Source organism: Rhinolophus sinicus, linkage group LG12 (assembly GCF_036562045.2).
Source record: "Rhinolophus sinicus isolate RSC01 linkage group LG12, ASM3656204v1, whole genome shotgun sequence".
Classification (NCBI taxonomy): Eukaryota; Metazoa; Chordata; class Mammalia; order Chiroptera; family Rhinolophidae; genus Rhinolophus; species Rhinolophus sinicus.
Genome location: NC_133761.1, coordinates 67,278,937 through 67,304,459, shown reverse-complemented (window position 1 = coordinate 67,304,459; position 25,523 = coordinate 67,278,937). Strand labels below are relative to the sequence as shown.

The following is a 25,523-nucleotide window of genomic DNA, read 5'->3' as shown; positions in this document are numbered from 1 at the left end:
CCACGACCAAGGCCCCGGCAGATAAGACGTCAGCTGAGGGCCTGCTTCCTGGCCATCACCCTGCTGTGTCCTCACATGGCCCAAGAGGCAGGGAGGTCTCTGGGTCCCTTTATAAGGACACTGGTCCCACTCCTCAGGGCTCTGGCCTCCGACCCGATCACCTCCCACAGGCCCCAGCTCCTAACACCGTGAACATATGAGCTCTGGGGGCCACACATTCAGTCCACAGCAGACAGGCAAAGTGGAACTGCGGGCTTCACTCTTCCTGGTGAGGGGACTCCCTCTGCTCAGGTGAGTACCCTCCTACCTTGTTTATCCAGTACATGACAGCATCCTCGATGTCATAGGGCAGGTCCGAGGCTTGGAAGAACGCGGAATACTGCTGAGCACATGCAATGACTTTCTCCACACTGACCATTTCTACAGCGTAGGCCATCATTAGGGCGTCCACCATCGCCAAGTGAGCGCTCTGGAATACAAGACAAGAAAGAGTTCCAACTTCCACTTTCAAACTGCCCTTTGTCTATTTTAAATAGTAGTAACATTTCCTAACAAACAGCAGGACTAAAGACTGCAGAGGACGGGACTTGTAAGAGAGCACAGATGGTGACTGCTCAGGTGAGCTCAGGTGCCATCCAAATACTCCTGAGAGCCCACGCTGGGGACACTCATCGCCTTCTACTGAAAGACGTGCCTTTTCCTATTTGTGATAATGCCATAGTCATTTACTCAGCAACGTAATTTACAAATGTCAGTGGCATCTTCGACTCTGCTCTTTCCTCCCCTTTCCTCCCGCCTCACATCCCGTAGTAGAACCTCGCAGATTCTGCTTCTGAAGTGGCTGGCAAACCTACCCTTCTCCTCAGTCTGACGGCCACAGTCGCACCTCAGACTGACAACACCTCTCAGCCCTGAACACGCAGAAACACCTCCACTGGGTGCCCTCGCTCCAGCTTCCCCCTCATCCTGAGGGTCCAGCACAGAGCTTCTCGCCCTCCCTTCCACTTCTGTGGTTGTTTCATATTTTTAAATTCAAAAGTGTTACATGGGCTTCTTAAAACGCCCAGTGACACAAAGTATCTAAAGAAGGAAGTGCCCTCCTCCCCTAGAATGCCTCCAAGTCTGCTATGTATTGTTACAAAAAAGCTGAATGTGCGCCCAACAGCTAGACACGCACACACCGGCTCCTACCATTTGGCACGACAAACCGTGCTGCCGCCTGTGTCTCTGGCGCAATTCTTCTTTGTGGGCTCCTGGGCCCCGAGGACCACACTTAACTTCAGGTAGATCTAACCTGCTCTCTGGAAAGGCCGAGGCCACCCTGGCTTCCCACCAACAGTGTCACCATTGCGCCGCCCTCACCTTCGTGCCAACGGTAGATGCCACTGACTTATAATCACCTGTATCAGTCAGAAAGGTTCAAAACCCTCTTTTGTCAACTTCGCATTTCTCTGACTAACAAGGAGAACCATCTTTTTCTATGTTTAACAGCGATCTGTATTTTTTCCTTGGAAAACTGCCTGCTCATAGCTATTGCCTATTTTTCTCTGTGGGATGTTTATCTTTCTTGATTTCAAAGACCTCATTCTATATGAGGTACATTAGGTCTGTGTCATTCAGGCAGAACATACTTTCTCCCACTTTGTCTCTGGGTTTTCAGTCTTATTTATAGTGTTAGTTTCCCGCCCAAGTTCTAAATACTTATTTGAATTCTGACTTCGTCATGGGAAAGAGGACATGGGGGGTGTCTTTAAAAGCTCCCAGAGGACACAAATGAGCAGCCAGGGTTGAGAAGCACTGACTCACCCTCCCTGCGGTCGTCACCTGCACACCTGGAACGTAATTCCAGGTGGACTGCAAGACTCCGAGGGCAAGGGCGGTACCTCAGTCAGGTCCACATTCCCTACACCCAGTGCCCACCTGGCAGCTGGAAAGGAAAGCAGGGCCTCTGACCATGGCTCCTCACATGCTTGCTTGTCTGTTTCTCCTCCTTTGTCGTCCCCGCCCAGAGAGCATCTCCTGAGAGAGGCCTTCCCTGAAGACGTGCCTGCCTCTCCCCACCCAGTGATCCTTTATCAATCCATGCAGCTCACATTATGTGACGTCATCTGATTCGCACTTGTTTTCTGCCCACCAGGTTGTCCCCTCTTCTCCTACCTCCTACTACAGATGCTTCATAAGAGAAGGTGTACGAGTGGCCAATAAGCACATGAAAAACCACTAAATTATATTAGTGATCAGGGGGACGCCCATTAAATCTACGAGGAGACACAACACCCCAAGGGTTGGGGAGGATGTGGAGTAACTGGCACACACTGATAGCGGCAAACGAAACCAGCCACTGGGAAACTGCTTGGCAGCTACTCAGAAATCACACACACACACGTCCGGCCCACCGATTCAGCTCCTAGGTAGCGATCCAAGAGAAATGAAAATACATGTCCTGCCAGACATGGGCACAAATGTTCATCGCTGCTTTATTTGTTATTGGCCCAAACCTGGAAACACCAATGCCTGTCACCTGGTGCGGGAACAAAGTGTGGCGTTCGGACAGGGAGTAACAGTAAGCACTAAAAAGGAACAAACGACATACAACAACGTGGGGGGATCTCAAAAACAGGAGCAGAAGAGTCCAGTCATGCATTCATTTAGATGAAATTCCAGAAGAGGCAAAACGAATGTAGTGACAGAAAGGAGGTTACTGGATGCCACCGAGGGGGGGGTGCAGGGAGCTGAGAGCAGAGGCACGAGGGAAATGGTCGGGGGGGGGGGGATAAAAACAAGTGTTTTATGCTGTAACTAGAGTAGTATTTACACGAGTACATGCGTGTGTCAGAACTCAAACTATTTACTTTAACTACGCATATTGTATGTTAAGTTATGCCTCAACAAAGCTGATTTTTGGAAAGAAAGCTCTGACCTTAGGAAGTTGCTCAGACTTCAGCAAAGCTCATCTTCTTCATCTACTAAATGTGGATAATACTTAACTTCTCACCTCACATGGCATCAAACGTGATGGATACTCTAAAAAGTCCTAAGTGATATCAAGATTTACAGTGTTCCTACTTCAGGCATTACACAGTCAGTGTGTAACTATGGGATTAGTCTAGAGAATAGTTTATTATCTAAAGATAATCTTCCAACTCCATGGTAATCATTGATTTTTACATTTTCCCAAACAAATGCTGCATCAATGAATCCTTTATGGAATTAAATCTGGAGAGTTCGATACAATGTGCCCGGCCCACTAACGGTGGGGTTGCCAGGGAGCCATCAGAGATCCATAAGCAGGAAAAAACAACAAGAACACCGAGACAAAAGAACATGGCAGATTCTACCCCAGTCAAGATTTAAGTGCAGAACACACGAGGAAGTATCTTCCCCATGTCCTAACGGTGGTGACCTGGGCACGGTTTATTTTGAGGATATTTACATATGGCAGCTCAGGCTTGTCCACCAGCACTCAGCATAACGCAGCTACCCGAGCCAACAACGTGTGGTGACAGCTACGTTCTTTCATCTGCTGACCACTGTGACATTCCTAGTACAGTCTTACCAGGCACATATGGTGTACTTCAAAGTATGTTTGCGTTTTATAGCTTTCCAGATCTGAAAGTTTTCCAGGCACATGCAATGCGGAGCCAAAAACTGCTTCAAATCTCAAAATCTACAAGTTACATCAGATACACTGAAATATGCTTTATCATATAAAAATAACCATCAGTAAATGCTCCACTTAACACTCAAAAAATTGCCTGAAAGGAAGTTTGTCAGCAAATTTCTTTCAGCTGGGTGTGTATGAAAAATATGCCTGCAGTTCGAGCTTTCCCAGAACAAAAAGAAAGTGAAGCACTCGAGATACCACAACCACAGCTGCTGCATCTCCCAGCAGGGTCTGGGGAAAGAGAAAAGGAGGTCCTGATGTGACCCTGGTGACAAGGGAGGTTACACCCCAGGTTTTGAGAAACGTTCAATTCAACTGAAAGTTGAATAACAGCAGGGGAGTTTCCTAAGAATCTCACAGATAGGAAGAGCGTGAACACCTTCCCCAACCTGCCAAGTACCAAGAGGTGACTCACCCACGTCCTTCTACACAAATGCCTGTTGGCAAGCAGTGCCCAGACTAAGACCCCAAACAAACTTGACCTAAGCCGGCCACCTGGCCTCTACACACAGACACTGGCCAGAGCCCAGGAAGCGCCAGCTACGGGGCGAGTAGAGAGCAGTAGATCTGGGAGGCGGCTCACTGGCAGGAAACTGTACGCTTCCTTGCAAGGAGTCGGAGTATATGAGCCCGTGTGCTCAGAATGGATGCGAGTCAGCCACTGAGCAGGTATTTTCCTTGCCCCCCAAACTAACCTGGTGACATGGTTCTCAGAAACTGCTCTGACCTACAAAACACTGTGGAGCCTTCACTCTGTTAACTAAGGTGAACAAATATATAAAGGGAACAAAAGACTGTTGTGGTGTTTTGTTTTTTTTAACCCTCTCAGCTGGTAATACCTTACTTGATTGATTTTTCAAATAGTTGACAAGTATTGCCCAAATAAAATGCCACCTCAATAATTTTGATAGATCATGACATATATAACACCTTTAAAACAATTTGTAATTAATCATTAACTACTGACATTATTTAAACTGAAATTCAAATTTAGGTCATTACAAATTCAGTAAGTAATGCTCTTATGTATCAATAATACTGCTATCTAACAAAGAAAGACTGAAAAAAAAGCTGTGTTCCTTGCGTTTTCAGGCTTTCTCCAGTAATATTCTCATAGTTAAATGGAAACTAGTGGTATGGCACAAACTCTGTTTAAGATGGGGAGGAGAAGCTTATTACAGGCAAGTGGTGTCCAGGCATGCCACTGTAATTAATATGTAATTAATAAAATATCCAAAGGATTTCTGAACCTATATGCCTCATCATTTAAAACTTTTAAAAAAGAAACTTTTAGTTTTTTATTTCAAAACTATTTTAGAAAAATCTGAGATCATTCTTAATATACCTTATGTTCTACATTTATTAAACAGACGGGTTAAAACATTTTTCTAATGTGAGATACGCGACCAGAAAAAGATTAAGTAGCAACATGACAGAACAGATCAGAAGAAAGTAGTTGTGACAGAGAACAAGACTGACAGACTCAGAGCGGTGCCGTGCTGCGTCGTGCACCTTTGACTGTCTCCACAGGCTCGTCCAGGCAGCACCTAATATCTGTGCTTCTTTCTGACAGTTCTACCCCTGGCCTCTCCCTCACTCTAACCCATGCCCTTCCTGGCACCTCAATCCCACAGCCTCACGTAACCATTACCACTCAGGTGATTCCCGACGTGTCCTCAGCCCAGCCTCACTAGGCATCTCCCTGGATGTCCCGAGGCATCTTAAACCTAAACCCATCCCGAACTGAGCTCATTATCCAGTCCCTCCACCATGGCATTTCCACCGCTCAACTCCCTCCTCTCTCCTCTCTTTTCCCTCGTCTAACAGGGGTCGCTACAATGTATCCTCAGCCTGCTTAGTTTAGGTTACATAGTCTCACTATTTCTATTTTTTAAAAATTGAACTCCGATCATTTTAAAACGCCTTTGGTTCTAAACATGCACCGACAAGGGACTGGGCAAATCCATATGGTCTTTTCAGATCACAGAGTATCGTGCAGATGGGGTCTATATTCGTTCACATAGAAAGATGGTTAGGAAGCCTTTCCATCCTCTCCCCCACCAACTCCACGGTTTGCCACGGCCCCTCCTCCCCTAATTCCACCTCAGGACTCTGCTTAATTTCCCCATTTGCTTACATGCAAATCTGTCCATGATTTGTGCAGATTTCTGAAGCAAAGAAACCGACTGGCCTCATTCATCATCTTGTGCTGGGCAACTAGGCAGAAGCCATAGGTCACTAACTACCCTCTTTGGAACTTACCTGCTCTTCCCAAAAATGGTTCTGGCCAAATGCAATAACACTCTGAATTAATTTTATAATTAAAATATTTCTCAATCAATACAGCGCTTCTATATGATGAAAGAATTTGAGCAACAACCTAAAATCTATTGTAACTGGACTTAGTTTCTAAAATATGTCCTTGGTATTAACAGATCTATTTATATCAGAAGCAGGCTTCACTTTATGAAAACTAACTGGGAAAATGCAGGATTAATTAATTGTGAAATATTATTTCGGCTTTGAGGTATAGCTGCTATATGAAATTGCATGATATTTAAAAAGTACAATATGGTGATTTAATCTATGTATATTAATCGTTAAATTTTAAACAACATGGCTGGACACAAAAAGCCCAGGTAGAGAGGGAAGTCAGCAAATGATCGTGTCTAATTGAAACCAAAAGTCCACACCCTTTTTCCCATGATTATTTGAAAGCGTAAACTTGTGTTAAAATGATAAAGTAGAAAGCTAATAATCTAATCAATTAATTAGATTCTCTCGGTAAACTCCATGAGTTCAGGAGCCTCCTCCAAACACCGCACTGGAAGCTCAATGAATATGTTTTTCCTGAATAATTACAGCTCACTATTCAAATCTGTATGGAAAAACAAAAGTGAATCTCCACCACTCCTCAGTAGTAATTTTGAATGACTTCTCTTTGGAAATAGTATATTTAATTCTTAATGGAAATGCTCAGTGCATCTCCTGCTCACGCCCTGACTGGGCATGTCCCCTGGGCCAGGCTGGAACACGACAAACATGGTCGCAGGGCCCTGTCTTTGTGGAGCTGATTCGGTCTGAAAAGCACATTTCCATGAGCCTCACTGGGCGGAGCAACTGGAAAGTAACAAACAGATTTCCTATTATGAGCTGATGTGAGGAATTCCGCCTTGGCTCCAGCATGTAAAAATAAGCTGAAACTCATAATCCACCTTTACTAAAAAATGCCTTCTAGAAGTTAAAAAAAGCTTTAGCAGACTTAGAGTCTATCTTTCTAGCCTCATTTATCAGAAAGCAACCAAAGGCTTAATAACAAGATATAACTGAGCTTACTGTGGTGAGCATTTTACAGCATATACACTTATCAAATCAGCATGTCGTCTACCTAAAACTAACAGTGTTATACGTCAACTACATCTCAAAGATAAAATAAAAATACAACACAAAAAGGAAACACGGGGATAAGTGCTAGATCCGTTTCCTTGCAGACAATCACACAAGACGCCCTATCACGTCTCCCCCAGTAAGCTGAGGATGTTTCGGAAGTACTTTGATCAGTGTAGACACAAAACCTAGACAGGCCTCCCCAACCACATCCCATGAAAGCAGCACGTCCCGCTCCTTCCAGCGCCTTCTTCTTGATTTACTTTCTTCAGAGCATTTATTATTGTCTGAAATCATTACAATTTTCTTATGTTTTTACTGCTTGTCTTTGCTACTAAAATATTAGCTTGGTGATGGAAAGAGCCTGGTCTGCTCATATTACATCCACAGTAGAAAGTGAGACACTGAAGAATAGGAAACGCTTTTTAATCACAGTAGATAATACACAGCACATAGCAGAAGCTCAATAAATGAACGAGGAAGTTAACGAATGGCCTGACTGACTTCAGTTTTATTATAAATATAAAAAGGAGTTTTGAGATCATGTGATAAAATAAGCACCATTCATCAATTATTTCTACAAGAAAGTAAACTTCGAGTTCTAAATAAATTATTACAAATAAACACTGACTCAAACATAATAAACACAGTTGTAAGATATCAAAAGAGAATGTGGATTTGTTTATGATTTTAGCTAGAAATTATAGAATCCAAACTGGCTACATTAATGGGATACAAAAAACTGAGACTGAGCATTATCATGAAGGGAAAAAAACCCTGTTAACAACAGCTATGAAAATTTAAAATAATTTGTCACAGACACGTTCTACTCATAAATTTTCAAGGCATTGTTATACAAGGGTGACTAGATATTAATATCTCAACTACTAATGTGATGTTACATTTATATAATCCTTTTACTCTAAAGTGCAATTTTTAATCTTCCTAAATGAGGAAAAGATTTTTTCAAGCTTCTACGTGACTAAACGACATGGCGTTCCAACAGATGGTGGTACCACAGAATGGCCGCTGAGCAGGAGCGGTATGTTGACGGGAGGGAGGAAGAAAAAGCAACAAGAGGGACAACTCAGTGTTCCTGAGCTCAGCGTCTCTGTTCTCCACACCTTTCAAGTATCCAGAAAAGACAGGGGTAACTGGGGATTACCCTGAACATTCTTACAAATCAAGAAACTCACATCCACCCCGAAGACCCCACCACAAGTCTGCTTCCCCCTCTGTTGGGAGTCAAAGGCGACAGTTACTCCCAGGACACGAACATACAATAATAACATACCCTCCCAGATGGAACAGAATGGGTCACGTGCTCTGGAAAGAAGCTTGGGCAGATTCCCAGGTAGCAACCATTTCTGTTTCTTTCCGCCTCTGCACCTGCCACTGCCCTGTATCCTACTATCCCAGCACCGAGGCAAAACCCAAAATACAGCTTAGTGGTGAAGAGCGTGGGTTTCCAGCTGAGGCAGAGACGGCCTGAACTGTGTCTTCACCACTAACTGTGCTCGCTCTGTGGCCCTGACTATGTTCTCAGAGCCCCAGTTTCCTCATCAGCATAACAGGAAGGGGACGACACATGTTCCCGTTAGGGTTGCTGTCGGAATGAAGTCCTGTGAGATTGAGGACGTAAAGTAAGCACAGCCCCTGGCACACAGAACAGTCAGTGAAAGAGCTCCCGATCGTCTGATGAGTGAACTAGACACAAGATACAAGCAGGTGAGGAAGGCCTGAGAATAAACCGCAGTGATTTGCATGAAGCCGACAGTATAGCAGTTTACACAGTGTTTAGAAGTATTTTGTGATATTTTATTTGTTTAATGTAAGCAGAGAAAACAAATCGACAAGCCACCACCACCATCAAACCCAGAGAAAATAGTACAAAAATGCATTCCATGGTCCTGTATCCCACAAAAGTTTAAGGCCCTAACTTTGGCTCATGGCCTCTTCCTGATCTGGCCCAAACTAGCTCTGGCCTCATCTCACATTGATGCCTCCATGCTGTCAACACTTAGCTTGTAACACGTAACACACTTTCCTAGTTCAAACTTGGGTCAGACAATTCCTTCAGACTGGTTAGCACTCTCATTCACCCCTTTCCACCCACTGAACCCCATTAATCTTCTGTCCTGATCCTCCCAGCAGAAGTCGTCACATCCACCTCTGCAATCCCAAGGCCTAATGCTTAAACTTGTGCAGAACTGTTTAGTTCATATTTTCTGAATATCCCCAAACAGCCATTGTAACAACACCAACAGTTCATGAGAGAACATTTTATGCCTTACTTATCAAATGACCTATCAACCCACTTTAATTTCCATTCAGCACATAGAACAGTCAATCTCTTTTTGGTCCTTGTTAAAAGAAAGCACTTCAAAATAAATGTTTTGGTTTATATAATAATGACTGTTCCAAAAAAGATTTGGTTAAATAATAAACATTATTTTACAAGTCACATATGAAAGTCAATCTCATTACTTCACATCACATATACTATATACATTTACTTAAATAATTGAGTTTTATAAATATCAGCTCTGATTTCCTATATATGCAAACATGGTTGGAAAGCTGATTGGCAACCAAGAGTCAGATTTGTAACACAGTCTATATTTAGATAAATAGCTGAGGAAACGTGATTTCAATAAACAGATGACAGCACGGTACATTAGAAAGTCACAGTTCTAGCTCATTTGGCTTCTGCTCCTAGATTTGCTAAGTAACAGGCTACCTTAGGCGAATCTTACCCTCTTCAAAGGCTCACACACATAAAAAGACTGGATTAGAATAGTCCTTCCCACACATTCTTGGTTGTGAAAATCACCCAGAACACTTGTTGACAAGTACACGTCCCCACCCTCTTCTCCAGGTTCTAACCAGCAGCTCTGGCTACAGGGTCAGGGGATGCAGATTCCGAGTTGGCCAGGTTCCGCGTGACTGGGAGACTGATACCTACTGGTTCCTGACGTCTAAGGCTCTTCCTGGTATAAAATGCCATGAATTTCACGTTTTATGACACCGAGCCAATCAACCCCCTGGCCAACCTGACGCTGCTGAATGCAATCCACACACAACGTCATTTGCTGTAAGTGACACTTCAAAACCTCTGTACGTACTCTTAAGCTTTCTCATTCCCCTTCCCCTTTTTTCTTTTTATTTTTTTCGCATCTGGCTTCATTTGCTACATGTCCCTCAGCTTTCACATCATCCTAGATACCAGTACTTATTTTTTTGACAGATGATTTGACAGGTAAAATGATTTGGGCTAGAACATACTTTGGGTTGAACGATGTTCCCTTGCGATTTTAATGCATGTAACTCTTCCTCCGGTGACCATTCAGTCATTCATTTAATGTTGGTTCAAAGATACGTTAATTCTAGCTCTCAGGACAGTGTGTATTTCAACACTGTAACTGTCTATTGTTTACATTTGTCCTTTACTCACATATTTATAATATTCATTAGGCAGATCACAATTATAGCGATAATGCTTAGGTGCTGAATAAACTTGAATACATTATAATTGTTATTTATAATTACACATTCATTATAATTACTAATTGGCTTTAAAACAGTGTCTGAAATATATTTTCCATTGATATAAATATAGAAGAAATCACATTAAAGGTTATACTCTCAAAATCTGTCCTCTTAAAAGCACTGTGATAAAAGGCACATTCTCCAACATGCATTGTCATGGGAAAAAAAGCATTCCTCTCACCCCCCTCCCGCCCCGAAATGAATATGATCAAACTCACTTTATACTAATGATAACACTTGTGCTGCCACCACCCAACTTTTCCCCAAAAGGCTGTAAGGCAGCACACAGAAACAGAAGATCCCAAAAGTTCAGAGAATTTAGAGCTGGAAGGTGGGGGGCAGGGGGTCACTATGTTCAATACCGTTAAACACACTATTTTGCAATATACTAAAGAGAATCTAAAGGAAATAACCTACTCTAAAGACACCTAGGTGATGTGTCGTGTATCTGTCTGTATCTGAGAGAGCAGCTACTAGCAAACACTGATTCACAAAGTTATCCCTGTGCTTTATAACCATCGACTTGGCCTGGAAACAATGAAGTGGAAATATGCACGGCAGGCGTGCCAAGTAGCTCCGTGACTCTAGACGCGAATGTGAGATTCTGCCGGGACACCTGAGTAGAATTCTGCTCGCCCCTGGGCTGGCAGCTGCTCACTGACACGGCATATATGCAAAGTAGGTACACAAAAACTAGGGTACGCACCAGTCAATTTGCAGCCATGAACGAAAGTTCAAAATCTCATACCTGATAATAAACAGTCTTAGTTATCCTCAATAATTCTATTATTAATATAAATCCATAATTAAATTCATCAACTAAAATTTTCCTAAGACATTATTCTCTATTCCTTGAAAGTAATAAAATGGGTGGGGCATTAAAAAAAGGAAAATAGGCAGAAAGCAAAGCAGGTCACCCCCTCCTTTGGTACTAGATTTGGGCAAACTCACTTTTGTGCATCCTTCTTCAGTTTCATAATTTCACCTATTTCTTAATCTATTCTACACATACCTCTCCCTCTCCCCTTCCTCCCCAGAAGACGACCAATCTCACACGGGAGCGTGGTTTAGAGCGACGTGCAGAACTGTTTCCTCTTTCTAAAACCATTCCTGAGGACGTCCAGCACTTTGCAGACTTCAGGTATGGCGGACCGAGCCTGACGCGGCAAACAGTGAACTTAAACATGTGGACGTGTCTCCAGAGACCATCCTGAGTCCCTGCGTGCTGTCCCAGACCAGGCTGGATCCTTCACTGTGTGTTCGCCACAGGAGTGAATTAATGGTTAGTAAATAAACGAAAATATCTACTATGCAGAAATTGACCAAGGGGTTAGTCAAGCATGTAAATGAACACTTAACAAATCCCATCTCTTTCCTAATGGGAAGAAAATCAAGGAGACACTTTCTATCTCGTCTGTGATGGAAAAAACAAGGTTTTAAATGGAATAAAAATCACTTCAAGTAGCTGGAAATTATGTAATTATTTTCTCCAGGTATTAGACTGGCACCCAACCCTCCAAAATAGTTTATTAAAATCTTTCTTAACTTGGATACGAGGCTTATAAGAAAAAGTTTTTAAACTCTAGGCAGAGACAATTCCATTTCAAAACCTATTTCCCTCTCTCTGAGAACACAGTTCACAGTCAGCCTTGGAGAGACGGACTCACCATCTGTATGGGCTTCTGGTGGAGGTCTCGTTCGGTCACCAGCTTCTCCTGGTCAGTGACGTAGAGACCTTTCTGTGCCAAAGCCTGGATCACAGCGTCATGGCCCAGAAGGGGCTTTGCAGCGTCGCTCTTGAGAATGAGACTCCCGGCGCGGCAGTACAGTTCAGCCGATAGGAGCAAGTTCACGACGGGAGGTTTGATGTGTTCCTGGTCGTACTGATCTGTGTAAAACGGTTCTTGGAGTTCCGCTGGCACATTGTCTACAAAGATGAAGGGGAAATTCTTACAAAATTTTTATAAAAGAAACACAATTTATTTAACAATTACTATTGATGTCGTAAGTTAAGATTCCTTCTAAAAAAAATAATAGCCCTTCAACTGACAAGGTGGTTTATTAGACCTCGGCAGATAATCTGAAATGAGAAAGAGCCAGAAATCTCTTTTACAGGAGACCGTGTTCTGAGTATATTTTTAAAACGGACTACAAAACAAACCAGGGGAAAGGTTGAGCCTCGTGCGTCTGGGTAAGTATCCCCACATGCGCACCCGATACACAGAACGAGCTCGAGAGTCTTCAAACGAATTGCAGTGAATCGCCTCACACTCGAGCCGTCAACCAGACATGTTCCACAACAGCCATTTCAGGAGACCGCTGGGCCTCGCGACCTCAGAGCCTGAAATCATTGGCCCCAAGTCGACAGCCCATCAGAATCTGCCTAACCTCCCTGTGCCCGCCTGGAGGCCTTGGTCTCCCTTCTGGCTTAGCGCGCTGACGCTATTGAGGGGGAGACACAGCCGTAGTCCGGGGGAGAACTACTCTTAAACGTCCCTTCCACTAGGACACCACCAGTCCTCCACCTTCCCACTGACACCCCCAGCCTACCCCAAAAAGCCCTCTGGGCCCCCAATTAATCCATCCAATGGAGACACCGGAAGGCGAAGGGTCGTTTCAAATGGGACACGAGGACACCAAACGCTCCTCCCAGTTTCCTTTCTGCTGCCCACGGCCCCTGAAGGCCACGCCCCCTCCGCCATGTCTACCTCCCCATCCCCAGGGGGAGCTGCAGGGCACCAAGCACACAGCACCCGCCTCACTGGCTTCTGGCCTTTTCTGCCCTGTGTCTCTTCTCCCTCCCACTCCTCAGCCAGTCCCTCGCCTGCCTTCTCTTTAGAAAGTGAGGTTTCGGGGCCAGCCAGCCCGCATGGCTGGTCTTAGGAGTCTCCTGAATAGGCAGCTTTAATATAAGATCAATAACGCACAGTACTAATCAAAGTCAGCATTTCAAAAAACGTATTCGCATACAATGAAGAGACTCCTTAAAGTTTTTGAAATTCTCCCATTGGAAGAATACTTTCACAAACAATATTAAAGTCACTATTGTATATACCAGCCTGGTTCTGGGAAATTCGTTCAGAGAATCAGATGATTGTGCTCAAGGAGCCGATCACCTACAACAAGTCTAGGAAGATGGGAAAGTAGGCAATTCAGAAACTGGAGACGCTAAATGATGAAAGGAACAATTCAATGCTCCACTTTCAGAGACGGAAGTATTGACAGTGGACTGACAAGACTTCATCTTAAAGAAATCGGACAGGAAGAATAGGCAGAATTTGTTTAATCAGAAAAAAGAGGCTTTCTAAACAGAAGGGGGGAGCAGCAGGGGGAGGGAAGAAGGGAGGGACGGAGAGAAAATGTCACGAGACACCAAATGGAAGGGTTTGGGTGGAGAAGGGTTTGTGCAGCAGAGGCACAGCTGGAATGGGAGGCTGGCATCAGAGCTGAAAGTAATCTCTCTTTTAAACATGAGGCCTTTACATGATAACTAAGAAGAAACTGCTGACAGTTTTAAAGGTGAGAGTGAAACTGAAGAATGAAGTTTAGGGGCAATTAATCTGGTATTCAATATTGACAGCGGTAAAAATCAGAGCTAGAAGATTACAGAGATAAGGAAATGAAGTCAGAAGGCAGTACCAAGAGAAATGACAGTAAAAATATCCAAGTGGAAATATCCAAAAAGCAGCTGGGGACCATACAGGACTCTGGAAAGAGGTCAAGAGTAGATGTATCAATTTGGGATTTGGGTGACATCTAAAAATATCATCCTCATTTAATAATTGAAAACACGTTCCTTCCTTCACAGCTGCATTAACCAGCAGTGAGCCGGCCTTCACCTTAACAGCAGCTGCCTCAGCAGGACACGTAAGCTCAGCTGGAAACTACAGAACACGGCTGGGTCCTCATTCAACTGTGAGTGTCACAGGAACGAAACAGAAGCTACCTAGAAGAACCACTCGAAAAGGGGAATTATTTGGGTGTTAAGATAATTATTACAAAATGCCTACATCATGGATTTTTAGTTCCTGTAACAATGAACCAGTGACTGGTGTCTACGCTGTAACTGTGCAAAGAGCAACGTGACTGCTCATTACCAGGATTACAAACTTCTCCGTCAGACCTGACCATCCACCTAACCTTCTACGGCTGTTACAGCCATCCTCACGTGATCTTTATGACACCTTGGCGAAACTGGCAAATCAGATCACATACAGATAAAAATTAGGGTTCGACTAATGCTTGTGAAGCATCTTGTGTGTGGCAGACTGTCCTAAGATGCATTCTGTCATTCAGTCCTAACAATCCTCCTGGCCCCATTTTACAGTGAAGTAACCAAGAAAGGTTTCTCTGGCCCAAGGACACACAGCTGATAAACGCGGAGCCCTTGCTCTAAACCATCCAGCTAGAAAGGTACAAAAATAATGGTTTACCGAGATCACAGGCGAGCCAGAAGGTGGAGGACAGACAGCTGAGGGGCTGCTTGCATTTTATATTGCACAGCCGTGAACTAACGAAAGCGTAGTAAACTCTAGAAGTTCCCAATGGAAAGAAAAGGGAAAGGAGCCACAGCAAGTCAAAGAACGTTTCAAGAATACACAAAAACAGATGCGTCCACCAAGAATGCAAACCTGCACACTGAGTATTACAAAATAGGTCACTTTTTAAAACAAGTCTTCGAGAACTAAATACGCTAAAGCGAAGGCTTTGAAAATGCCTACCATTTCTACCAATAGGACAAGACGATCAGTTTTTAAGAAACAGCTTGGAGTTGTACCACATTTTAAACCAAATGAGCTGAAACAGCATCCTAGAAGACAAACAGGCAAAGTCAAAGCTAACACGTTTCATTCACCCTCTCCCGAACCTCCAGAGCACAAAAAATAATCGACACGTAGGAGCGGGTGTGACTGCCCTGGAATTGCAAAGAACAAGAGACAAGTTTTTCTTGAGCACCAGGCCTTACGCAGAACCTACCTTAATCATGTTGTTATAAACCTGACTAGATAGAGCTAAGTTCTGAAATTAACAGTCACCTGAAATGCTGGCGGTAGAGGCAGAGGGGGAAGAGAGAGTGTCGCTCAAGGCATTTTCCGTCATTTTCTGTAAAGCTGAGCTAGCTACCAGCTGCACCTACGTGCCAGCCAATGACACAGATTTCTTTCAAACAATACAGGCATTTCTCTCCTAGGCCACCCTCAACTTCTGCAACAGTACCCCTCTCAAAACCAAACCCTTTCTCAGTTAACCAACATTCACTACCATTAGAAGGCAGCATGATACAGCGGGGAAAACTGGGGCTTGGGATTTAAAAAGCCGAGTCTTAATTCTCCCACTGCATGTGGGACCTTGAGTGCAATGACTCACTTCTCTGAGTTCAAGTTTGGCCAAACCACCCAGATGCGCCTACTGCTCCTGACTCCAGCGTCCTCTGCTCCCCAGGCCACTCACTGTGTCCCAGACAGCCGAGCCTCTCTGTGGCCACAAAGTCCCCAGTCTAGGCCTCGGGGACTGCACACGTGCTGCTTCTGCCTCCACAGCCCCTCCCTCCATCCTTCTTCACACGGTTGGCTCTTCCCATTCAGTTCTCCTCACATAGGCCCTCCCTGACCACCCCATCAGCGGTCCTGTTTTAACTCTCTACATGACAATTACTACGACCCCACAGTACGGGAGGGTGTTTATTTCCACTTCCTCCCACTATATACAGTGTGACCTCAAGGACAGCAGACTACCTCTCCGTCAGTGCCCCAGCACCTAGGACCTGCCTCCAACACAGCAGGCATTCGAATATGTACAGAGCGTGAGCACCTAAACACAGAGCTCCACCTGCCGAGAAGATGCCGACTCAAAGTGAGCCGCTGCCCTCCATGCACCGAATGACGTGCTAAGCGCTGTGCTGCGGTCCTGAGCTCACGTGACCTCGTCCCTCGCACCCCTGCTGCCCCTGAGACAGAGGCACCTCCTCTGAGCTCCAGGTTCTATAAGCCCCCAGCCTACTCAACTCTTCCCTTGGATTGTCACAAAGAAACCTCAACCTCAAAACGGGAGCCAGGGCTCTCAGTGACCAGGGGCGTTCCTCTGGTGTCGGTGTGGACACGTGGTGGTCTACAGCCCTCCGCAGACAGGTAAACAGGTGCCGCTGCATGCTACACAGGCACGTGCGTGTTTCCTGGCTGTGTCTGCTAAGCCTGTACCTGTAACTTGGGTTCTTACACCCTTCCCACTAAACGGAGCCAGGGCTCCAGAAGAAGTGGCTGTTTCCAGGACTGGAGGACGAAAAGTACAAAATGAGCTAAGAATGTATGTGAATACGTGTGTGCACACACCAGAAAGTAAGCAAATGCCAACAAATGATGGCGCTGTGTTAAAAGGTCATAGTATCCAGCTGGAAGGAGATCTCACTGGCCAAACTGGGGACAATTTAAGCTTCAAAACAAATGATAATAAAGGACTATGACCCATTGAATAAAACAAGAATCAATGAGTCCAATCCGATATAAATGAATAAGTAAAAGAGAACGGAGGAAACGCTCTTCCTTGCAGAATACCACCCAACAAATAGGAAAAAACAACAGCAATAATCAACAGTGATTGATTCAAGCGAGAATCATTACTGGATGCTAAAGTGGTGGGTAAAAGTTTGATGGACAGGGTATTTCACATTCTTTCCCCACAAATTACTTTTGAATAAAAAACGGGAAAACATTCCTAATAATTTTACAGAGGAGGAGGGGCCGACACCACTCTAACCAAGTGACCAGTGCACGTCACCAACACTGGGACACGCTCTGTGCCTCTTGAGGCCCTGACTTCCTGAGGGCACTGCACCCCTCTGGGCAGCCTGCCCACTTGCATTACTTGACTCTAATCACAGGCACAGCAGACAAATCCAGATGGAGGAGCATTCGACACCGTACCTGGCCTATTGTTTTTATAAGCTACAAACGCATTCTGATAAAGGAAAATATCAGCACCGCAGGCTCTGGCATTTTCGGGTGCTGAGAAATGGGCTTGTCTTCTTTGCTCCCTGGCATATGTTAAGGGGAGATGTCAAGTCGCCCTGATTGGGTGGGAAAGAGGGTGAGGAAACTTCTCTCGGTCTGCACGCCTCCCCTGCCTGGCTGCCAACTGGTGTGGCCCTGGGAGCCCAAGCTCCCTGTGCAATGCAGGGGGCAGGAGGCTACATCTGTTTGGGGGGGTGACAGGTGCTGGGGGTGCAGTGGTCGCTGTAAGGGTGGGTGAGCCAGAGGGGAGCAGGGAGGAGCAGAAGGAGGGGAGACACCGAAGGGAGAAGGACCAGAAGGAAGAGCGCCACAGAAGGTGGGGGCACCAGAGGGCGGGCAGGAGTCTGTGCACTTTGTGCCTCTTCCCCCAGTGTAGCCATTCTTGTTGGGACACCGCAGGCAGCCATGCCAGGATCTCATCGTCATCCCGCCCTGCAGACCACAGGCTACGTGCTGAAAGAGGGCCCAGCACTGCAGAACAGGAGGCGAAGCCCGGGGGCGGTGGTGCAGTGGCCCCTACAGAGGCCACAGGCCACGGAGGTGTGGCCAGAGCTCGGGCGCGGCGGCGGCCGGGCTGCAGGTGCTCAGTCCTCTCAAGTGTCAGGGTCCCGGAGCACCAGGCAGACAGGAGGCGACTAAAGGGACAAGTCAGCTCCATGCAGGGCGTGACGCTGGACCCGAGCCTGGGACGGGGCCAACCCAGGGACAATGGACATCAAGACAAGCGGTAAATGTGTATGTGGACTTGGAGGGGATGTCGCTATTGCAGCCCAGTTCCAGGCCCTGATTTCTGTAACTTTACTGTGCCTGCATGAGCCCCATGCTTCCGTGGAGGAGACAGACTGAAGTGTTTAGATGAGGGGACGCTGTCTCCAGCGCAGTCTTCAACAGTTCAGAAAACATTCCATATGTACATACGCACAGACTCGTGTGGGAGGGAGGAACGGGAGTGAGAGGATGAGCAGACAAAAGGCACAGAGCTAACAACACCGGTCAATGTGGGTAAAGGGGATTGGGGCGTCCTCCACACTATTTTACACATTTGAAATTACGCTGAAAAAAAGTTACCCGACCTCGAGATGCCCCAAATCAATCCTTCCCCCCAAGCTTGGTCATCTTCGAGTGTCCCTTCCCTCTGTGGAAACCTACAAGCCCTCATCAGTGCCCCCTTCTCCCACACCCCGTCCCCTTCTCACGGCCTCAGCTCCCACGCCCCAGCCCAGGCTGGCAGTGCCTTTCGTGGGAACTGCTGTCTTTCCTCACGCTCGCTCCGCTCTGCTCCAAACCGTCCTGCACTACAGCCAGAACTGGCTCATTTCCCGCAATGTGAGCATGTCACACACAGTGGCAGGGTTTTCAGAGCCTTCCAGCCTCTCTCAGGACTCACGTCCGTCCTCTGACCTACAAGGGAGGCACCATCCCGTCCCTGCCTGGCTGCTTGTATTACATGCCCCTGCGAGCCACTCAGTTCCTGGAAACCGCGCTCCCTGCCACTCCCGAGCGCTGCCCGCACATCTGGTCACTGTCAGAACACCCCTCTCCCTGCTCCCCACACGCCTTCAGACTCCTGGGGCCCAGTGCTCCATCAGTTCGGTCCAATTTCCCCCAGAGGGAGAGAACACAGCAAATCCGTCTTCCCTGTCCCGCAGTGTAATGTACTTTTACTTTCAAGACTATTGAATTCTATTACAAAGATGAGTAAGTTTGTAGAATATACACGGAATCTTTTCAGATATTTTAAGTATAGATAAGTACTGGCAAGCAAAAAGTTTGTTAGACACAGAATTCATAGAATGTATTAAATAAAGGAAAGTGGTTAGTAGCACATGTATGCGAAACATAGAAAGGAATGGAGAACACCCAAGATACCTAATAGTCCTGAGGTACGCAGGCACTAAATATTCATGACACACTAAATATGCATGAGACCAAACAAACAAGAGGCCATGAACACCGAATATACATAAACACTTAATATTCACGTGCGTGTAACTTGGCCCCCACTGGTGACACCGGGTCTGGCCTACATGTCTGTCATCTGCCCAAGGAGCACAACACCCTCGCTGCTCATCAGCCTTACTGGCAAGCTGTGCCATGACAGCACGCTCGTGCCCTGTGTCTCTGACAGCAAGTGTGTGTCACTGGGGCTCCCTGCTCAGACCTCCACTCCGACCTGTGACCGCAGCACCAGAGGACAGCGCTGAGTGAGGAACCCCTACCATGGCGGGCAGTGTGCACGAGGCCCTGAAAATTCCTCGGGGGGTTTAGAAGCTCTCAGGGAGGAGAGACACAGGTGGCAACTGAAATTAGAGCGAGTAACTGCCAGTCACTTTGAGGGAAAGGATGGAGAGACACGGGGACCCAAGACAGCAGAGCCAGCACAGGAGCCTGACGCAGGGTGAGCAGAGGAAGAGGGAGCCAGCGGATGTGGAATCCAACGCTGGGAAGAGAACAGGCAGGATGAGGGGGGGAGGGAGGTACAGCTGAGAGGCTAAGCGAGAAGAGGGGTGGGGCCGAGTTACAGTTACTGGGTTCGCAGCAGGAAGGTACTGGCGACGTCGCTGAGAACTTGCTGAGGGGGCTGTGGAGGCAGATGGGTCTGACAGAGCCGCGGGTGAATGGGAGACAGTACCCGGTCTCTCGAGGGTAGGGGCAGAAGTCCCGCTCCAACTGGCTGGCACTGGGATGGCCACTGAGCGGCCCTTTCGCTGCCTCCCTTAGCTGCACCCTTCTGCACGCTGGCTTGTGTTCTCACAGCAGCCAATGCCCACGGCAGCTCCAGGCCTCACACGTGTCCACTAGTCACAGCTCGTCCCTAGTCACTGAGTGAAAGTTCTGTGCGCTTCTCTTGCTTTTTCTTTCTTTCCAAACAAACCATTTGGTTTTAGAAAATCTCAAATACACACGACGACGATAAACCTCCGTGTACTCTTCACCCAGCCTCACAATCAGCACCAAGGGCCACCCCTGACCCAGCGCGAGCAGCCCACCTCCACCTGGCCCATTATTTGCAGCCCACCCCAGACGTAGCGCCACTTCACCTGTATATCTATTAGTACGGATGCCTAAAAGGGGGGTGGGAAGCGAGAAGAGAGCTGAAAAAGAGACTCTTGAGAGCAGTAGTGAATGCCAGCAGAAAAAAATAGAACCATCTACTCTAAAAATGTCCTTTGCCGAAGACAAGTCTTTTAAAGTATTTCAAAGGTTTCAAATGTCCTTTATTCCAAGACTCTGCCTGCAATCCCATTTTAGAGAAAGAAATGGTGTGAAGGAGAGGCTGGGAACAGGGGAACACGGTAGTTTCCAAATAACTTTTTAAGGTCAGACACACATGCTCCCACAAAGCTACGTCTGTGAGACAGGGAGTGGGGAGAGAAACACTTCAGTTAACTGAAATTCCACCTGTTTATCTCAAGAAAATCGTACGCAGGTACTTCACAGCCTCCAGCAGGTGCAGCGCTGCAGAGCGCCACGGCCAGGGTTAGAGGCAGCTCAGTGTCCTCTCGACTGCCCTGTTCCCAGCTTCTGTCTTATTACTCCGTTTGTGGGGAAAAATATTTTTCGTAAAAAGAATTCTTTGAAACGATTATAAGAAATATATTCCCATTCCACAATGGGAAACAGAATGTCTAAAGGTGGCCTAAGTGTCAGACTGATAAATCTAACACTTTGCAATTTGTTTTTCTTCTCAAGAATGCAAAGCAGTATACAAATCCTTATTATGGTGACTATTCAGTGAGTAGGGAACCTGAGACAAAGAGCACTTTAGGAAAATGCCCCAGAACGAAAAGGGAGTAGAAGGAGAACTGGAAAGATACTACTGTGTAGGCCTTTAATCTAAAACGTTCTGCTGTTAAAGAGCCAATAGTTAAAAAGAAAAGAAAAAGCTATGCAAGGCATAGGGTGGAAAAGTGCTGAACGAAAACAAGCATTATCTCAGCTACAGCACCAAGCTTGTCACTAATTCACATGCGATATCTAATTTAAATGTCATGATTTGTACTTTTCCAATAGAAAAAGTCTGTAAACTAGTATACATGGAAAACTAGACCCAGTGGAAGAGAAGGGAGGCCCTGAAATGACAGAACAATTACAAATATATTTCCTATTTCTGCACGAACTCATCAAACATAAATAGGTTTGTTCAAGAAAAATTAAATGTGCTTTTAAGCTCTTCAACAAAATTTAAGACTTGCAGTTGAGAGGTTTTCCTGCTTTCTTGAGGCCTTCGCTTCCCGGGGTTCTCTACAAAACGTGATGAACTACAGGAAGAGCATGACACAGAGGTTCAAACACAGATTTTAGGATCAGAAGGGCTGAGGCTCCTGTTTGGGTCCCACCACTGAAACGCTGATGAGAAGAGCAAGGAATCTAACCCCCTCTAAATCTGTTTCCTCATTTATAATAAGGGCAAACTATCCTATTTCCTAAATTTGTATTTTCCAATTGAATATTTGTGACATCAGGAAGTCATGATTAATTTATACTTTAATGCACGAAAAACCATTTTAAACTGAAGGTGCAACTTATCTTTACAGCAGTGGTTCTCAAGCTGCGGTCATTTTGCACCCAGGAGACACCTGGCAGTGTCTGCACACATTTTTGGTGGAAGTGGGAGTGGGGGACACAACTGTCATCTAGTGGGGAGCGGCCAGGGATGCTGCTAAAATCCTAAAAAGCACAGGACGGCTCCCACAATGAAGAATTATCCAGCCAATAGTTTTGTGGTTGGGAAACTGCATTAGAGTCATAGAAGAAGAAATACAATAATACCTACTTCATAGGGTTGTTCTCAGAATTAAAATAAATAATGCACGTAAAATACTCAAAATTGTATTTAACAGAAACTAGGTGTTCAGTAAATTAGCCATTGTAGTTTTTTTAATCCAATGCGCTTCGGCCAATGTACCTACTTATGAAATAACACCAAGTTCCTTAACCTGCTGTCCCGAATCACCTTTCGAGTTGGAGCTCCCACCACTGCATGACATGAACCTACTCCAACCAGACTGGTCTGTGTGGTTTCACTGACAGTTCCTGGGTTTCAAAACGCCAGGCCACACGCAAACCCGCTCCTCATCTGCAGGGCCTCCTTCCCATTCTGCGGACCCCCTGCAGGGTCTATCGTGGCCCCCATGTCCACTTCAGGGGTCTCCTTCACAGACGCGGGGCCCACAGGGCCCTCTCCCGCTCTCCTCCCTCCACACGTCACTGTCCCAGTTACCTGGCTCTTACGTATGTCCTGGCCTCTCCTATAGTTACACACTGATCACGTCTCCCCTGCTACAGCACCAACTCACAGAAGAAAGGCATGATTTAAAACATGCGGCATCTGCCACTGTTAAGAAGCCACCCGCCCAACGCCTCCCCCAAACCTCCTCCTCCCGGGGCCTCAGTGTTATCAGCCTTTTTTAATTCTCTCCTAACAGACTGCTGTCTCCTCTTGCTCAGCGCTCCTCCCAAAGCATCCCAACGCTCATTACCCTAGATTCTGTCTAAAATGTCTTTCCATCCACCATGTTTCCCCGAAAATAAGACCCAGCTGGACCATCAGCTCTGATGTGTATTTTGGAGCAAAAATTCATATAGTAAAATAAGTCCGGGTCTTTATAATATAATACCAGGTATAATATAGTATAACATAATATATTAATTTTTGCTCCAAAAGACGCGTTAGAGCTGATGGTCCAGCTACGTACGAGCTCATCTATTTCCAATTTCAATTACACTTTATGCAGAGAAGACTCCCAAACTGTCATCTCTATTCTCTGCTTCTTGGTCATACTCCGCACCTACATTCATAGCTGCCACCTCATTGGATGTCTCAGATAAGATATTTGGCCAACACAGCAAGTTCAAGGTCTCTAAGAACAAAGTTTTTGGTTCCCATTGCAACTTGCTGCTTTCTCTCTCTGCCAGTGGCATCACGGCTCATCCTCCCAGTCACTAAATCTCAAAAGCTCAGGTAACCTCATCCTCCTTCCAACCTCAGGTGACCTCATCCTGTCACAGTCTACCTTTTGATTTAAACCGCTCCCCAAGCACCCCTAATTCAGTCACTTAGAAATACTAGGGATTATACCTCTGCAACTTTTTTCTGTCTTCTGCCTCTTTCCATTAATTTGACTTCTACCATTACAGGACCGCGGTCAAGAACACTGACCGTCAGAACCCCGGTTCAGATACCGCTCTGTAAGGTCGGTGGCTATGCTGAGTCCTAAACCTCTGGGCTCGGTTCCTCAGCAGTAAACCTGGGGGTGAGGACGAGTTTCCACCTCTCAGGCTGCCATGAGAGATAAAATAGATAACGTATGGAAGTGTTTGACCCACGGTCGGTGCTCAGGAACTACCAGCAGCTTGAGCATCAACTGCACCCTACTTCAAGCTCGCAGCATCTCTGGCCTGGACGCCTGCACCCACTCCCCACACTGGCCTCTGCTAGGATTAGCCCCTCTTTACTCTGTGCCATCACTGCTTTGACATACGCGAAAGAGTCAGCTCTTATGGAGGAGTTCGACAACAAAATGTGTTGGGACACACAAAGAAATGCAACAAGGTGTATTTAAAAGAGTAAATAATTTTATATTATACTGAACGAACTGGTATGAAAGGGAGAATGATACTTAATGAAGTTGAGATGATAAGTTGACATGAGGAAGCCAGCCTTAAATTCTGTGTTAGGAGCTCCAAATTCGAGAACTTAGTACGACTGTCCTAAGAGGTCCTGCACCCACTTCCCCCAAAGGACTGAAGGGAGCAGAACATTTAAGGCAAACTCAGTAATAGCGCTGCTTAAATGGGTTAAGCTGTTCAAATACAATAGTTTAACTTTCTCCTTTTCTACAATTTGCTTAAAGTAATTAGAGCATCTGTTTATTGGTTAAAATGCATCCAAACAAACTTATTCTTTATTTAATCAAAATTGTGCCTGCATTCTTCCACTAAATAAACTACTAAGATTTGGGCTATTTGGAATATTTTTAGTGTAAAGAGAAGAATATGATTCAAAGCTCCTGCAACAAGACTTCAAACTAAGTAAATACTCCACCTGCTTTCTAGGTATTATGAGCTAGTGCTTTATTTATTTTTTATTGTTCAATAACTTCATTCTATACCCACAATTGATTTCTAGCTATCATTTTAAATGACATTTTGAATATATGGTTCTAAAATGAACTGGTTTTTAATATGTCAAAAAGGTTCCTTATAGAAAAAGACTGAATCTTTGCCTAAAGACCCTATATCTCATTGTTAAAGAAGTGATTTTAGTAAATCATAACAAAGTTGGACTAATTTTTTGAATGATTAATTAAATACCATTAGGTAATAACCTTTGAAATATGTTGTATATTAACATTTGCTGCATAACAGTGTCTGCAGCAAATGAAGACTACTTACATGAAAAGAAATGAAAGCTTACTTTTTTCTATTCACACCATATAAAATTATACTTTGAAAGATTGTTGATTAAAAAATAAACACAATGTACAAATATAATATTGTTAATAATGCTATTAATTTCTTGTTACTAAGTCACTGTCTTAAAGTCTTCCGAACTTGTTTTTCATTCCATTCCATTTTGAATATGGCCTTTCTATCCATCCCAACTGTTGCCAAGGCAAATGGTACTAAGTACCAACAATATTCATGCAAACCACCTGAAAGCTTAAGATCTGCCTACTCTTTAAAGAAAAAAAAGACTTTAAACGCGTACGAATGCTCATCTTTCAGACTTGTGGATAGAAGATTCCCCTGCAGAGTGCTGTAAAGAGCACAGCGTTCACAGTCAGAACGACCTGAGCCGGCAAGCAGGACCCACCACTCACGTATTTCTCACCTTGAGCAAAGTAATGTCTCTAGAGCCCATTCTCTCCTCAAAAAACACGAGACTATCGGGAGGTGCTGTAGGGAGAACG

General features: G+C 45.3%; 1 protein-coding gene across 4 annotated transcripts in view; it reads right to left on the bottom strand.

Moving 5' to 3' along the window:
- The window catches only part of CAMSAP2 (calmodulin regulated spectrin associated protein family member 2), a 62,887-nt gene that overhangs the window by 34,599 nt on the left and 2,765 nt on the right, over nucleotides 1-25,523 (bottom strand). For all 4 annotated transcript variants that reach the window (XM_074317093.1, XM_019750881.2, XM_074317094.1 and 1 more), the window contains exons 2-3: nucleotides 12,268-12,527; nucleotides 308-469 (exon numbers count right to left, since the gene is read on the bottom strand). In XM_074317093.1, coding sequence (XP_074173194.1) covers nucleotides 308-469; nucleotides 12,268-12,527 — 422 coding nt within the window. The remainder of the gene's footprint in view (nucleotides 1-307; nucleotides 470-12,267; nucleotides 12,528-25,523) is intronic.